Source organism: Parasteatoda tepidariorum, chromosome 9, assembly GCF_043381705.1.
Source record: "Parasteatoda tepidariorum isolate YZ-2023 chromosome 9, CAS_Ptep_4.0, whole genome shotgun sequence".
NCBI lineage: Eukaryota > Metazoa > Arthropoda > Arachnida > Araneae > Theridiidae > Parasteatoda > Parasteatoda tepidariorum.
Genome location: NC_092212.1, coordinates 4,073,752 through 4,091,559, shown reverse-complemented (window position 1 = coordinate 4,091,559; position 17,808 = coordinate 4,073,752). Strand labels below are relative to the sequence as shown.

At 32.5% G+C, this 17,808-nt stretch overlaps 1 protein-coding gene across 2 annotated transcripts in view; it reads left to right on the top strand.

The window, feature by feature from the left end:
* The window catches only part of LOC107436176 (uncharacterized), a 54,113-nt gene that overhangs the window by 794 nt on the left and 35,511 nt on the right, over positions 1-17,808 (top strand). The window contains exon 2 of one of the 2 annotated variants that reach the window (XM_043052774.2): positions 5,541-8,428. The exons of the other annotated variant lie outside the window; for it this stretch is intronic. Coding sequence (XP_042908708.2) covers positions 7,919-8,344 — 426 coding nt within the window. The 5' untranslated portion in view covers positions 5,541-7,918 and the 3' untranslated portion in view covers positions 8,345-8,428. Of the gene's footprint in view, positions 1-5,540; positions 8,429-17,808 lie in introns of those variants that run through there. 2 annotated transcript variants of the gene reach the window in all.

The window sequence follows — 17,808 nt, the reverse complement described above, 5'->3', positions numbered from 1 at the left end:
TATATATATATTGGGGCAAGGGACTGTTAATTGTCATATTTCGTGAGAATCACCCATGGATGATTCTTAGGAAACATGACAATTCGGACCAAAAAATTTCTTCAAATTTAATGTCTTCAAAATAGTTCAAATATTTTTTTTTATATATATACTTCTTTAGTTACATTTATTAATATCTTACAGGCAGCAGTGTAGTTTATGGACATTTACTCGCGAAAAAAAAAAAATAGAAATTCACCAAATCTTGAATGCCAGGAAAATGACATATTAGCTTAGAAGTTTAAAAAACATTCATTTTAAGTTAATAGTAAGCAATTCAACTTAAGCCTTTACGTTACATGGACCATAAATTGCTTAAATTAATTATTTTTATCCATTGTAGAAAGAATCAAATTTTTTTGTTGTTGCTGATATGTACAGAATAAAATTGTGTATAATAATCAATCATTAAATAAATAAATAACTTTGATTACATCAAAGCGTATTACAATCATACATAAACTTGGTATTAGGTTAATATTTGTTTTCCCTCTTTACAGTATTAGCATTTTAAAAAGTTTTCTGGTAACACGTCAATGTCCTGTCATTCATTAGCCAGGAAAATGACAGCCAGGATAATGACAAATTTGCCCTTTTATAGCATTTAACTTTACTTTAATTTAACACTTTGGCCTAAGACGTTTACATTCCGCAGAAAACAACAGGATTTCTTGAAATAACTCAGATAAATCTTTATAGTTTATGCTATTAATAATTTCAAGAAGACAGGAAATTTTTTTGAAATTGATTTTGAACCAGAAAGTTGGTTCTTTATTCATGCAACAAGACATGTTCATATAGGATGGTATCTAATCAATCTATTAACATGTTGGCTCTATCTATTTTGGTTATAAATCACTAAATAAAAGTAGCCAGGAAAATGACAGATTTTCATGTGACAAACAAATTATTGTTAGAAAAAATTATTTTAAATGAAGTTTTAGTAAAGAATACCCTCTGCGTATATTCTAGAAATGCTTACAACGGTTGAGATAAAAAAAAAATTAGATATTGAAAAATTTTTGCGAAGTTTTGAAACTAGTTATTATTGGAAATATTGTTTGTGACATACCATAAACATGACATTTTGAAATTCAATTAAATTATTTAACTATACAAAACANTGACATTTTGAAATTCAATAAAATTATTTAACTATACAAAACAGTCAATGTTAGTCCAAAGTCATTTTAAAATGCTACCAGCAATGCTATTTATTAATTTAAAAAAAAAAAGTTCTTTTAGCATTATAGTATTAGATTTTGGAGCAAGGGACTGTGAATTGTCATATTTCGTGAGAATCACCCATAAATATGTTTCGGTAGAACAGCTAAGATATACTGTTTTATTGTTCTGTTGTTGCTGTCGTAGGCCATTACGGCAAGGGGGCGTCATTGTTCTTATTTCCCAGTGGAGCCATCTATGGTCAAGAATTTGACTTCTGATACACCCATACGTCACACCAGTTTATAAGGCGGACCCATTCTTATGTCTATTTATTCATCTTCAGTTTGTAATTTTAACCTGAACCAGAGAACGATCAATCTCCAATTCAGTGCTCCCAAAGGTATAATTTGTTATGGGGACACGGAGGACTTTGTTACCCGACAGATTTAATGTGTAGCAGTCACCATTTACTTCCTATCGTTAAATAATTCATTTACTGTTTCTCCTTTTTCATCCTAAAATATTTTTGATTTTAAGATGAAAAAAGGAAAGCTGTAAGCAATTGTAACGATAGGGGAAATAAGATAAAATAAACATGTGTTAAAATTAGATAAAATAAGATATATTGAGAGATTTTTGTAAAAAAAATTTTTTTTTTGATGTATTTAATATGTTTAGCAAATAATTTTAATATATTTTTTTAGAAATTATAAATAAAAATTGCTCTTTTATTTCGCCTTAAAAAACAAGAATATTAATGTTTCTTTTATGCTCAGTTGTCAAGTGACAATGATTTAATTACATAATTGAAATCTGTTTGGATGTAACATTTAATTGCTTGAAACAGTTAGAAAAAATTTAACTTATTAAAACTATTAGAAATCAAACTTATTCTTTTATTTTGTTAAGAGCTGCAGAAAAAATGAGAAAAAATTGTGAAAAGCCCCGTTTACCATCATACTTACTATTCATACATTTAATCGTATAACGTGAGTTATTTAAGTTGAAAAAATTAATTAATGATAAATAAAATGAAGAGTAAAATATAAATTCCTATGAAATATGTATTTAAGTATACACTGAAACAAATATAGAATAGATTTTGAATTGATTAATAAATATTTTCCGAAAATCTCGATGGAAGCGTTAACTTATACGAAATAATTGACTTGTAACTACATAAGTTAGATTTCAGTAGAGTAGAGTCATTCCATTGTTTCATTCAACTTTTGAAATTTCATTTGTAGACGGAATTGTTTAACATCCAAAAAATGTTTTTCAGAGCTGCTGCTGTCAAAAAAATAAATAAACCAATAAAATAAAATAAATAAATAAAAATGTTCTGCTTTTGAATTTTTAGAAAATTTGATGAATAATGTAGTATTATGTGTTTTTCTCAATCAAAGAGCCATAACCATTGTCTTACGTAAAACTAATTTTAATATCTCATTAAATATTTTAATTTAATACACTGCACCATTAAGTGGATAATTCTCAGAAAGTAAAGCCGTAAGATAAAAATTTCATTATTTTAAAAACATATGAAAATGTAAAAATTCTAAAAATTGTAATGTAAAAATTCTAAAAATTGACATGTTTTGAGCATTCAAAATTTCACGTCACTAGTCGTTAACGTCCTCCTGAAAATGCCAACGCTTAAAGCATATGTTTAGCGGGCTCAAAAGACTAAAGGACTTAATTAGACTAAAAAAACACGGTAGATAAGTCCGTTTTCAAGGATACGATAAATCTATTGCTACACATTCTTTGCATCTTGGGGATAGATTTAATCTCGATAATGCCGAAATTCTAACCACCTTTGTTACAGCAGCTCATCTTGATACCCGGGAATCTAGTTTTTTTCTTTTTAATATGAATGTCGATTCTCTTGCTAATGATATTAGTTTCGCACCAGCTCTCTATGGAGCTTGGAAATACATTTTTACCTGACTTGCCTTTCACGGCTACTGCGGTTTTGTTTTTATTTTCTATTTCACTCTTGGAGTACTACGGTTTTTACAGTTTTATTTTCCATTTTTATTTATGTAAGCTTGTGGTAAATTCACATTTTTGTCTTATGTCACTTTTTTTCCCCTTCATTCACATCGTGCGATTCTTAAGAATGGGCGTTTATTTTCTTTATATTTTTTGAACCCAGTGAAGTTTTTACCATTGAGTATAATGGAATTTTCTTTATCGTTATCTTGATCAGAATCTTATGCTGAAAAAAGAACAAACATCTATAAATTATTATTTCAGCAGGGCTCATGCGGTCCTTTAAACATTTTAAAAACCGGGGCACCTATATTGAAATAAAGTAGCTATTTCTATCTTTAAAATTGAAATTTCACTACCATATATTTGAAGTTATACATTGAAATTGATTATTTAATACTGCGGTGAACATGACCGTAATAAAATACTAAATTGGTCTTCTTAGTTTTGCTACCACTATTACAGTTTCTTAAGGACCTGACGAATTCTGTTAAAGAGGAGACTATCGTATCAGATATATTTATGTAATGATGGTAAGAATCGTGAAATAAGTTTGCAATAAAAGGAATAAAGCGAAGAAATTATCGTAGCAATGTTTCATAATCGTAACTGTTAAACATGTCGAGCGACATTTTACGGGGAATTTGTGAAAATTCGTTTCAGAATGTATAAAAACATCAGGATGCTACTTGAAATTATCTTCATCTACTAAAAAAAAAAACCACGTGACTCGTATATTTGATAGAATGAAACGATTTTTTTTAACACATGAATCATACAATACTATTCTTAAACATAAATTTTTCAATTTTTTTAAAATGTCACGTAGCATTCACTAATTTCTTCAATTATGAAAAAAAGAATAAAACCGTAAAAAATAAACGAAATATATATAAAACCTTGTGAACGTGCATTCTTCCAGATATTTTAAAATTTTTACGGGATCTTTTTTGTGATTTATTCTACAACCCTGTATATTATTAAAATAATGCACATTTGGTTTTAGTATTGAATCTTCATACTTATAGAAGTTAAAAAAAGTTCATGTGCTTAAGTACTAAAATCTTGGAAAATTATAAATAATTTGTAAATCAATTCAAATTTTATTTTTAAAAAAGATGAAAAGGAAAACAATCTTTGTTTCTTGAGCAGAACTCAAATGTGTTGCCTAGAAACTCGATTTTGAGGGTCAGAACCCAAATTAGTAAAAAAAATATATGTTTATATCGAAAAAGTTCGTTTTAGTCTCTGATTGTGATCCACCCAATGAAGTAACAGGGGTTCGAATCCCAGCGATGGCTGGTTGATACGAATTCAGCACCCACCTCAATGCTGACTTTAAAATATGCTCAGTGGAAGACCGAGGATGGGTCTCCTTGCTGTTAGGCTAACCATGATAGGTTTCAGTGGATTTCCTTTCCATGTAAAGCATTTTCAAGTAAGTTCCATCAAAATGTCCTCCACGAAGGTAGATTTCTCTCACTACTTGATCCAGGAGTTTTCTTGTCTTCTGGGTTGGGTTCCAAATTTTAAGTTGAATATTGGTAATTGTAAACTCAAAATTGGGTAGGCGACGGTTATAAAATAAAATACTTCTGGAAGTACTCAATTGGAGATTGATAGTTCTGTGATTCGAGTCGAAATTACGATCTGGGGATGAGTAAATGGAGTATGAATGAGTTTTCCTTTTAAAATGGGCTGTGACGTGTGTGTGTGTGACGGAAGCCGTATTCTTGGCTATAGATAGCGTCACTGAAAAAAAAGAAGGAAACGTATCCTCTGTCTTAAATTCGCTTGGTTTCCTATAACAAGCTTGCTGATATTAGCAAGTGGCAAAAGTCACTACAACAACATTTACCATATAAGCCATCTTTTTTATTTTCAAGATTTTAATAAATCTCAACCTTTATCAGCAATGGTTCAGCGGAATGAGGGGATCCGGGTTTGAATCCCAGCGATGGCTGGTCGATACGAATTCCGCACCTGGCTTGCTCCGACCACAGTGCTGACGCTAAATATCCTCAGTGGTAGACGGATGGTGGGGCAGAGTCCCCTTGCCGTCAGACTAACCGTGGGAGTTTCTCGTGGTCTTCCTCTCCATGTAACGCAAATGTGGGCTAGTTCCATCAAAATGATCGAAGGCAATTTACTCCCAATATTTGATCCAAGAGTTCCCTTATCTTTTGGATTGGGTTCAAAACTACAAGGCTACGTAGTTAAACATTAGTAGTCGTAATCACAAAAATTTTGTCAGCTGTTCAACGACAATTGTAAAATCTCAGCCTTTACTTTGTCAATGAAAACGATAACATTGAAAAAAATAATGCTTTTTTTTTCAGTATCCGGTGAATGCTGTGGTCCTCATTCCAATTGTACTGTAGGAGTTAATGGAACTGAATGCAATTGCTATTTTGGATTTTACGAAGTAAATAGAACATGCCAACGTAAGTACAAATATGCACTAAACTTTCATATAAATGATGCCTTCTCATCATTGGATTTACCATTTGAGCTAATAATTTCAAGTTTAAGAACATGCTTTCGTATCCATTTTCGTATTCTAAGGATATGTGACATTTTTAACACTAAGTGTGCATTAATTTGAAATGCTTGAATACGCCATCTGGGGGAGAAAAATCCTTCTTCCATGTCTTCTTCTTTTCCATCTTCTCAATTGTAGGGGAAATGATATTTTCCCTTTTCTTAATTTTTTTCGTAATTAATTGTCAAAAACATTTTTTTTTAATTCTCACGACTGGAATTTCTTTAGAACTCTATGTTCAATGCAATTTCAGTCTCGATATACAATATGTTTCCTAATTTAAAAGTTTTCAATTTCTATTTGATTAATCAAGACAGAAACTAGCGTACTTCCTTCCCCATATGACACTCCACTGGTGAGAGCATGCGAAGTGTTGCCATAGGTTGAGAATTCTGCTTCACGACAACTGCAGCCCATTTCGATGATATCTTGCTAAAAATAAGGAACAATTATTATTTTCAATTTAGTCCCGCAGTGGACTGATCGTTAAGACACGGTTCCCGCAGATCACCGAAGTTAAGCATCACTGGCTGCGGTCACTGTGCGGGTGGGTGACCACTTGGATCAGTCTGAGTAGGGACCGAGGCTGTGCGGTATGGGTCCTCGTTAAACTGTGCTACCGTAAAGTGTTCGACTTCGCGCGCAGGTCGTCGGGCTACCGAAGCGGGGGTGCCATTCCCTCCGCAGAGGATCAAAATTGTGATGGCATGTCTTCGGATCATCCTCCGGGATGTTTCCCAGACCGTCGCCAATAGCCCATTGTGCAGCTCTAGTGCGGCGTAAATTAACAACAACAACAACATATTTTCAATTTAGACTTTGATCCAATAATATTTTAACTGGTGACCGCAATAATTTTTTATTTACATTTCAGCGTAAACTAAATCCTTACCCATATTGTCGCGTTGTAACTTTTTATTTCATAAAATTTCGAGTGTTTTTTTTAAAATTTATATATGAAATAAGTATGTGTGTTTTTCGTTGTCGCCCATCCGAGAATGATTATTTTCAAGAGAGCTTATTATATGGGGGATAAATAATGAAAATGATAATTTGTTGAATATAGAAATATTATATATATAGATATGCAAATACAAAAGGTAGAAAGAAATTGTCTCAAAGTTTTTTCGCTATAATGTGCATCATAGTTTCGCAAATCGTCCTGAAAATTTGCACTAAGCTATTAAACGTACAAACATAGCTATTTCCTGACACTAAAAATTTGAAAAATTCATAAATTTTTTTTTTCTTTTTTGCAAAGGAGAAAATATTTTAACCTGTAAATAATCTATACTATTTTAATCAGGTGTGTATAATTCATTAGAGTTGCAAATTAAATTGAAAATGAAATGACTGAGAGATACGTTACTTAACTAGATTTGTGCTAATAATATAAGTTTCAGATACTCGCTGCGTCCCACAAAATCACGGTTTAAAAATGCTTGCGTCAAAATTAGAGTGCGAGTAAAAATATTTTTATTAGTCGTCAACAATTTTTGTTTCGCTTTTCATCTCAGTGAAAGCTGAAGAAAACCTTCAGCTTTTACGTCTCGCAAACCCAAAACCAGGATTGCCAAATAATATACTTTTTGCTGAATACTTATAAAGCGATAGACATTTAAAACCCAAAGCTTACGGAATTTAAAAATTTTTTCTAGCATTCTTGAAAGCCTCATCGTAAAAATACTGGAACAAAGGGGCGTTGAAAATGAACTTTTAAATCATTTATGTGTTCTGGTGTTTTAAATAAGTTTAATTGAATAAAAAAATTATACATTAAAACATATAAATAGCATACCACTAGAATAAAGTTTTACAAAAAGTGTAGAAAGTAGAAAGCATTGCTTCACTATAACACACCACCTTGGATCTCGCCGAGTAAGGTTGTTTTATGACCAAGCTCTGCACTACCATGTCATCTCGTCGATTTGGCTGCGGAGGGAAGGTTTTCCGACCCTACCGTGTTCCAGAAAATCATGTATATATCGATGCGATTAGGAAAGAAACGATATCTCCGACAACATACAAAAGATATTACTCAACTTTGATATAGAATTCGATGATGTCAAAAGTTGTGCAAGAAACATAGATGCTGAGATTGAAAGAGTACGCGGAAGATCAACCACGAAAGCATATCTCGAAAACTGCTACAGATTGAAATTCCGTCTTGAGGAAATGCTGATTTTAAAAGCATCTAGAGACTCCCAAAATGTCTCACCTCCTGACCCTGAAACGGAGACAACAGAGTCTGAAATAACCCCAAAAACAGATGTCTGCATAGAGACGGCAAAGAACTCAACAGTTATCCAGACAACAACTCCAGTTGATACTCCAATAATCCCAGATGAGCCAACCCTAGTGGAAGCTGCTGATAACATCGATAAGCCAATCTCTACTACCATCCCAGAGACTGACTCCACCACTTCAAAATCCAACAAGAAGAAGAAGAAAAGAAAGAAGTGCAGTGTCAACACAGAATCTAAAACAGAGAGCGAGCCCCTTCACCCGGAAAAAAAAGATCGCCTCCACACCTACAGAGGAAGATTCCTCACCCGATTCAACTACAACTGCAGCCATCGTCGAGACTCCAGTGGAAAATAACGAGCTGATGGAAATTCTACAATCCACCCGTAGAAATTTGAAAGCCCTGATCCGAGCTCTTAGCTAAGATACCGAAATCCCTGATCTCGAAAAAGAACTTAAACGTTTAGAGCAACGGCCAATCAGAATTGAACAGCTGAAGAAGAGGCGGGGCCAGGAACTTAAGCTCCTCCCTCTCTACCCAGTCATCTTGCCAGATAGGGGAAATCACAGAGATCAAGATCATCAATATCAAGAGACTGGCAGATACTCCTGTTAAGATAGAGAGATTTCGTGGCGGGAGCCACGAAATACAGTTCATCCGATGTCAAAAGTTCGGACACACACAAAAGTCATGCACAGCTGAGCCTGCTTGTATGAAGTGTGCCAATGCACATTTCACATTCAAGCGCAGAAAACCAACAAGCGAGCCTGCGAAGTGTGTAGACTGCCTAGGTGTGCACTTAGCCTGTTTTTCGGGCTGCGGCGCAAGAGATAAAAGAAAATCCAGAGGACGATTCACGAAGCCTACAAAAGCCTCGGACAAAGCCACCAGATTCTTGCTGTTATTTAAAGAAATGCAGCAACTTCTCAAAGATCCAGATCTCCTGAATTTACTCCGATCTCTGCTTGCCGACAAGTTATAGACTCAGAGATCTCCTCAAAGCCCAACATGTTCTTCAAGACGTCCACAGCCATCCTGCGGAAAATTTTTCTTTTCATTTTAAAGTCACTAGTCATCGTTGCTCTAGGGCAGGGATGGCGAACCAATGGCACGCGACACAATATTTTGGGCACGCAACCAATCACAAAGTTCACTATGAAGCATATTAACAATTCAATTAAAATTCACAAAAAAAGAACAATTAATGCCAAAAAAGCAATTAATAACCATAAATTACAAGCGAACAATAAATAACTAGCATAAAAAATTAACAGTTCTGCTTAAACTAACATCTTATAACCCTAATATAAGTTATTTGTTATCTATTCTGCAACAACAGAAGTCACACTGATGTTACTTTAAGTCGAATTACGCGTATAACTGAGACATTGCCTAAGTTGAGAATTGCATTTATTCGTAGTAAATAAAGAGTTTTGAGTTGATAGTATTTAGTATTATTATTTACCCAATAATCACGAAGTCAAAACTATTTGTCGGCACGTCTATGACTTCATTAAAATATATTTTTAAAAAAATGGCACGTTGGTGCATGAAGGTTCGCCACCCCTGCTCTAGGGTTATATTACAGATGAAGAAGTGAGGTGCCCGCGTCCGCGGACGGGTACTTCGGAAAAACTCATATCCAAAATTCACTATATTTTTAAGTACACATTGTAACATTTAATTGTAGAAGTCTTCTGAGTTCATTAAAACGTTTTTTTTTTTTCAACATCGTTTGATGCTGATTTTCGTATAGTTTAATTTTGTTCAACCAGAGGCTCTAACTATTTCAGTTTTCTGTGATTTTTTTTCTCCAAAGGGAATGAACTAATGCAGAATCGTCCGATTCAGACACAATTTTTGTAAGAATTTGTTAGATTTGTCTATAATACCTTTACACTAAAGTTTGCTTTATATTTGAATGTGCATAAATGGGACGAAGGACTTAAAATATGCTTTTACCTCTAATTAATTAATGCATTAGCCTACCACTACTGGAGAAAATATTATCTGAAACTCTTATTTTTACTTCTTACCTCTAAGGATTTTCAAAAATAATTACTTTTGCGGCACTGCATTAGTTTTATAATTATTCTTTTTTCATTTTGTAAATTTTATACATATTTTAACTCCTTCTTTCTTCTCGCTATTTCTTATTTCTGTCAGTATGAATTACGTCATTAACCCTTTCGCGCCGACTGTCACAAATACGTGACAGCATAAAACCGTATCAATCAGGGTAAAAAGATAAAACTAGTAATCAAAGTAATTTTTTTAGCAGTTTATTTGTGGGCGGAGTTATAATTGTTTGATTTATTTAATTCACCATTACTTTGTTCAAAATAAAACTATTTAGTTATACTTTGAATTAACATTGATTATATATATGATTAAACTAACAATAATTAAAGTAAAAGCAAAGTAAGTCTGTCAAATTAGCAACGATTACACTTAAGTTACCGTTTTTTACAACTTGATTCTGATTTTGTACGAATGCTTTTCTGAATCACCCGTCCCCAAGGGGTTAAATAAGAATGAAATCAGTTCCTGAACAACCATAGTTGTCTCATTTTGTATTGTAATATCTGAATTGGATATAAGAAAAGTAACGCCTACCTTCCATTCAAAACATTTACTGTTGTTATTTCCCAGTAATGTAATAAATGTTATTTTATTCATTTATTACATTGCAGGAATAAATGAATAAAATAACATTTACTTTAATCAGTATCAATTGAATGATTAAATAAGAATAAAGTCAGTTGCGTTATGCCGTTATAGTTAATTCATTTAGCATTCTCATTTATGAGTTACGTCTACTCCCAAAGGAAAGCATTTTTGTTTCTTCAAAAAAGTGAATAAAATTTCTTTTCTAACAGTGTGAAGTAAATGAAAACGAAGTTAGTTTTTAAACAATGATAGTTATTTCATGATGCGTTCTCACTTCTGAATAGGATATAAGAAAAGTTACACCTACCTCAAAATGAAAACAATGTTTAAACATAGAAAATAACTTTCATAAGTGGGCGTTACCATTGTCAACGCAAGATTTTGGGCGGAGATGAATGGTGAATGTCTACACCAATCTTCAGAAATTTAGGACACAGATTACTCAGTCATCTTCATACTCTACAGGCGAGTAGGAGTAGGACAACCGAGCGCTAATATGTGTGTCAGCTCCAACTATTAAGAAGATGCCAATTTTATTCAAAACAGAAAACACTAAAAATATAATTTATTATAATTACTGGTAGTATCTGATCACATGCATTTTCCATTTCTTAGACCTTTAAGATTAACACTTAAACAACTTAATTACTGTGAAACAAAGATATAGAAGACTTGAAAAATATTTTTGTTTTAATTACTGGTAAGATTGTTTCTGTACAATCATATACAAAAAAATATGTCTTTCTGTACAATCAAATGAGTTGGACTTCGAGTGCAGCGGTAAGCGTACTAAGTATGATGAGGGGATAGCTGCAAGGATTACGGGCTCGCTAATTAAAAAAAGGTTTCGGGTTCAGTGTTGTGATAAAATTTTTAGAAAATTTATTAAGTGTTAAAGTTTACAGTATAATGTTTAAATGATAATGTTACAGTATAATGTTCGCCTTGTGAGGCAAGAGCTAATTGACAAATGACTCCTAATTGGCTTATTATTATGATTTTCTTTTCTGATTTTTGTTTTAATTATCTCGGCGTTTTAGTTGGTTCAATTTTTGTCTTCTGTTTCACAAGTTAGCTACAGCAACTTTTTTTTAACTGTGAGTTTAGACACAGTTAAAAATTTCTGTTATTAATGTAAAGTATAGCTTTTTTCTAATTTAAATACTATTAATTAATCAATCAAGATAAGGAATGAATACGGAAAAGACAAGCATAAGTCTTGATTTTTTTCAGTTTTTTTTTAATAATGTTTTCAGCATAATTAAATTTCCAAATAGTGGTTTACTGTGAAATTTAAAAATTCTTTTGTTAATTTAAGGGGAAAAGAAGTTAATTTAGCCGGATTTTAAAGGACGCGTATTTTTATAAAATATCGTTTTAAAATTTATATACAGCTGTAGAATATAATGTTAAGGATTATACGGTTAAAGGATATACAGTTTTAGAACTTAGACGAACATGGCAATTTAAAATATTTTGAAAATGATTCTGACTAAACTGCTGAGTTATTAAATGGGCGATGTCTAAAGTGTCTTACAAAACCCCATGTCTTACAAAAGCCATCGTCAATGATTTTCGTCTTACGTCATTACAAATCGAAAGCTATTTTAACTAAGTAAATTTGACTGCAGTTTGAAGGTAATTTTCAAAGATATTTTTAATAAAAAATTATTCATTTTGTCTACTCTGAGGAGAGACCAAAAAGTAGGCGTTACTATGCGTCATATATTTCCGCCCACAATTAATTGTATGTTTAGTTCCTTTTATTTATTAATAAAATATGTTGATTTTTCACATCTTTTTCAACAAAAAAAAATTGGTAAAAGAAGCGGTTAAAACAAAAATAATAAAGGAAAAAAAAGTATTTGGCTTTACGTAAAATGTACTAAGTTTGCGAAAGTTGCCAATATTATGGGGCGAAAAGTTGAAGCATATTAAATCCTTTAACGAAGGAATGGTAATCCTATAAGTGATAGCAACAATAGATTAAAATTAGCAATACTATCCTTTTGGTGTATTATATCTCGAAGTTATTTAAAGTTTCAAAAATATTTTTTTAAACTGCGACGACGAATTAATAATTTAAATAAATACGCTGATTAAATCTATTTATTGTTTAATGGGCTTACACAAGTCTCAATAGTTTTCTTTTTAGAAAATTCCTTCAAACTTAATTGTTGTTTTACTTCAACTTTGAAAAACCTATTTCAATGACTGCTCCAGTTGTCAAGTAAGCTATTGTTTGTTAGAAAGGAGAAGAAAAAAAAAAACGGTTGCAGTAGTATTGAAACCAGAAAAGCCAGAGATACCACAAAAGACAAAAAAATTGAAAACTGGTAGACACATAATATTCATTTTTATTTATTCATTATTCTTTTAATTATTCAAAAGTAACTATCACAATGACTTATATTTCAAACTATTCATATAAAAAACTTTCTTAAACACCTTCAAGGGAAAACTAAAAACAAAAATTCACTAGAAAAAGTAGTTAAATTTAAACTCTCTTGAATTTTGAATTTTATTAATCACTATTTATTCTTTTTTAGTTGCTCGAAGCAACCTTGCGAAGCGACGATATCTAAAAGAAGTTGAAAAACCGCCTGCCACAGAAAATTGTTCTGCGGTGCAATGGTGGAATATAAGATATATTTATAGAATATTCATCACAAAGTTACAGCTGTGCGAGTAAATATCATCTCTTATTGCATATCTCCATTTCTAAATTATTTCTCAACTCAATCACATGTCATGGAATATTGTGCAAAGTTAATAGTTTTTCCATCAACATATTTCATATAAACTGAATTCTCTGACAGAACAAATAAACTTCTTTTCAATTAATGAGAGTATCAGTTCCTGCAGGTGCAGCAAAGGGGAAGTAATAATTGAGTTCGAAGTTATATAAATAAAGAAATTAAATCATTTTTTCCCACGTAACTCTTTCTCTGCGATACGAAATTAAAGTTTACGGTCGTTTACTAAAATATAAAATCTCTCAAAATGGACTTCGCAACGACTTCAAGATATAATATGGATGAATTAAGTGTAAAGTGCGAAACGTCCAAGGTTGAGCCATGTAAAGCAATGGAATTAGGATCGAAAATTTCTTCAACGGCTAATGATATTGTGAATAATTTAAATTCCATTCCTATTATTGGCGAGTTCTTGGGAGTCTTTACTGCAGATATTTCAGTGGTCAGTCATTTATTTTCCGGGAGATTGAACATAGTTCAAACAGCAGCGGACTGCGGCAATCTGCCATTCGACGAAATAAAAGAGATTATGAATGAATTTGACGGAGAGATTGCGAATGAATTTGAATCAACTAAATCGACAGGAAGTTGGAAGAACAGACAACAGCTATGAGGGAGATTATGACGCTAGTAAATAAAACATTGATTTCCGTTGAACAAACTAGACACGAAATGCATGTGCGATTTGATGAGGTCATAGAAACGATCGAGATCACCCAAGTAGATCCGATAATATCGGAAATTAATAATTTCGTACAATATTTCTATACTGAATCAATGAGAATAAAAGGCTTAAATAACAATGATTATATCAATAGGTTAGCAGATGGTGAAAATAACTATTTAATTATGCAAATTTAATTTCAAATCATGCAAAGTGGAACTCTTCGCAGATAGCATTGAGCAACAATCTCCCTTTCCCTCCAACGCTACACCCAGTTCACCATCCTTCGTTAATGAAACTGAATCCAACTATGACGATCTCAAACAGAAGTTATTAATGAATCAGCCGCCACTCCTATCAATGAAGATGAAGTTAAAGCTATCATCAAAAACTCAAAAAATAAAAAAAATGCACTCCGGGGCTGATAATATAAACATTAAAATAATCAAAACCCTTCATCTATGCTTCATGAATCAGCTTATAAACCTGTTCATTAGATGTCTTCCTTATAACGATTCCCCCCACTCAGCATGGAATTAACTGCTCTGATTAGCCTTGAAAAAAGCCACTCAGTTTCTTTTAAGTTAGACCCATTAGTTCAAAATAATCCTTAAAAGTTTAAAACCTTCTTTCCTGAATCGACTCGATGAACAGTTCAGGACAGTATGAAATGAGCTCTCAACTGTTATATAGCATATTAGATAGATAATAATTTTATTTAAAATCAAAGACATAAATTTTATTTAAAATCAAAACTAGCCATGAAAATTCACGATTACGTTTTTTTCTATTGGCTATTTTTTGCAAAGTTAACAGTTAATAATTAGTGGTGTCAACAGAAAATTGTGATTCTTAACTTCTGTGCAATTTTCTATAGTAAAAAATACATTCATTTTTTTATTAGTGGTACACATCGTTGCGAAAAATTTAGAAAGGGTACACAAAATTCATAAGATTGGGAAACACTTTAGCAGATTATATGCCTTTTGGCAACCTTGGGTAAGATGAAGAAGCAAATGCAGATTCCTCAAACAATACCCAAAATCGAAGCATCATGCGATTAGTTAAGTCAAAATAAAGTGAAAGCAAAATTAATTCTGCCACATAAATCACACACACACACACACACTGATGCAACAACTTTGTCAGTTTCCTGATAAATATTCTTTTCTCTCATAATTTTAGTTTCCTATTCAAAGCAATCGAAAGGAACAATTCAAGGAAAGAAACAAGAAATAGGAAGGAACAATTCAAGGAAAGAAACAAGAAATAGGAAGGAACAATTCAATTTTGAAATGGGTTGCTAGACTAGACTGCAAATGGAAATGACTCACTCTGTGGGAAAACTGGGGCTTGTAAGTTCGATTCTGATAGTACACGTTCGATCCTGTAGCAGAAAGTCCTTATGTTGGATGTTGCGAAGAAATTCGGATATGAATCGCGTACCTGCTGTGTATGTTTGTGTGGTATACGCAATTTTAACTATTGCAAATCATTTCAAAAAGAACTTGAAAGATAAAAAGATAAAAAGATCTTCAACAAAAACTTGAAGGAATAAAACCCAGAACTGCTTGAAATGATTGTAAAGTCTTGAAAAAATTTTTATTTCTAAATAATAAGTAAAATAAAAACACTTAGTCCAACTGTTGCTTTTTGGAATACGGAATAAAAATTATTTTAGTTAATTTCATATTATTTAATATTGTTTTAATTTTATTTTATTTAAGAAAATAATTTGTCTCACTATCTGTTGGTTTCAACTTTACTGGGTCTCTTGTTGATAAACATTGTGCTGTACGAAATTAATAACTAATAAACATTAAATATAAACATCAAATTCCAGAAATACCCATATTCAACAATTGTACAATGTCAAAAAATAAAGGGTAAATTTCCCTATCGTGGCAGAATAATCGCAAGTCTTAGCGACTAACGGGCGGCTGCCAAAATGAAAGTTAAAAAAAAAGAAGAAAAAAAAGACATCGACACTAGAAAGGTTTAACTCCAGCCAACTCTAAGCAAACATCTACGTAAATTTTCTTTAAAAAAAATTGCAGATTTAAAAACGGTTTGGAATCTTGCCGATAGTAGTTGGCGCAACAGATGGCGATGCGGATATTATGTCCAAAATAAATATAGAGATTTCTGTTTTCAAACCTTGCATTCTTGTTTTTTAGAAAACAAAAAAAAAATTAATACAGCAATACAATTATTTTAAATTTAACTAATTCAGTCATTTAAAAAACTAGACTCTGCTCCTTTCTCATGATTTACATCAGAGAAAATAATGCAATCTTACTAGTTATTTCGGCAGGACATTTGCAATTATAAACAATGTCTACATTGCCATATTTCGAACAATCCAAAAGAAATTCAGATTTTGTATGCAATACCGAAATGTTGTTACATTATATAGACGCTGTTGAGTAGCAGACCCAATTATTGAGTTTACGACAATAAATGTTCAACTCTGTAGCCTTGTAATTTTGAACCCAATTCAGAAGACCAGGGAAATCCTGGATCAGGTATTGGGAGAAATTTGCTTTCGTGGAGAACTTTTGATCAAACTAACTCGCATTTGCGTTACATGGAGAGGAAAACAACCCACGGTTAGCCTAGTGGCAAAGGGACTTTAAACCATGATTCGTCTATCACTGAGGATATTTAACGTCAGCACTGTGGTTGGTGCGATCTAGGAGCGAAATTCGCATCGACTAGATATTACTGGGATTCAGGTCACTTCATTGAAAAGTTAGAGCGCTATCCCCTGAGCCACCATGGCTTGCAATACCGACATTGTCGATAACACTTACGCAAGATAGAAAATCATGCTATGGAGTTATCAATAGTTTTAATATTAAGGATATATGTTAATAATATTATGTTAATTTTTTGATGCTGTCTCTGATTTATCACTAAAAAAATTGCAAAACACATAAAATTNCCCACTAGTTACTGCCTCGACCAATGAGGATGCAGCCAGTGCCATGGCCTGTTCACTTCGAGAATTCTTTATATTCTCAAACTTTTTTCTCTTTTTCTTCTCTCTTCCCTTTCTTAGGCAATCCCAGATGCAATCAGCTCAGATCCAAGCAACTCATATGGAGAGGTAAAAGGCCCCTACGGGGCCTAAAGGCCTTGAGCAACTACATATGATGATGATGATGATTGCGGAGGAGCTATATTTAATATAAGATTTAAATAATGCATCCGCCAGTGAAAACTTCAGCTGGAAGATGTAATGAGTACAATATGAGAGTTTATTCTTAATCAGCAAATAATCCTGCTCTGAAATCGTATTATCGTTTAGATTTCTTTACCATTAAATGTGGACACTTTTTAGTGAGAACGCGTTTTTAATGCAAATAAAGCCTTTATTTGATTTGTGCATGTAGAATATCATAGATAAACCACAGTTTGAATGAATTAAATCATTTATTTTGACTAACATATATATTGCAAATATATATGAAGCCGTGAGGGATCAGTGGTTTGCTGACATTTCGAAGATATGCGGTTCAATTCTCAGCGGAGGCTTTTCACAATGACAGTTGACCACTAAGGAGACATTGTGGACCGTCAATCTCTTCGTCCTGATATTTTTGCAGGAATGCTTTTTTTTTACCAATATATGATATCTGACTTTTTATAGCTTTGTATAGAATGCCTATAATTGAGCGACAAAGTTCCAAATCATTATCATGATTTTAGTTCCAGGTGATATTTTATG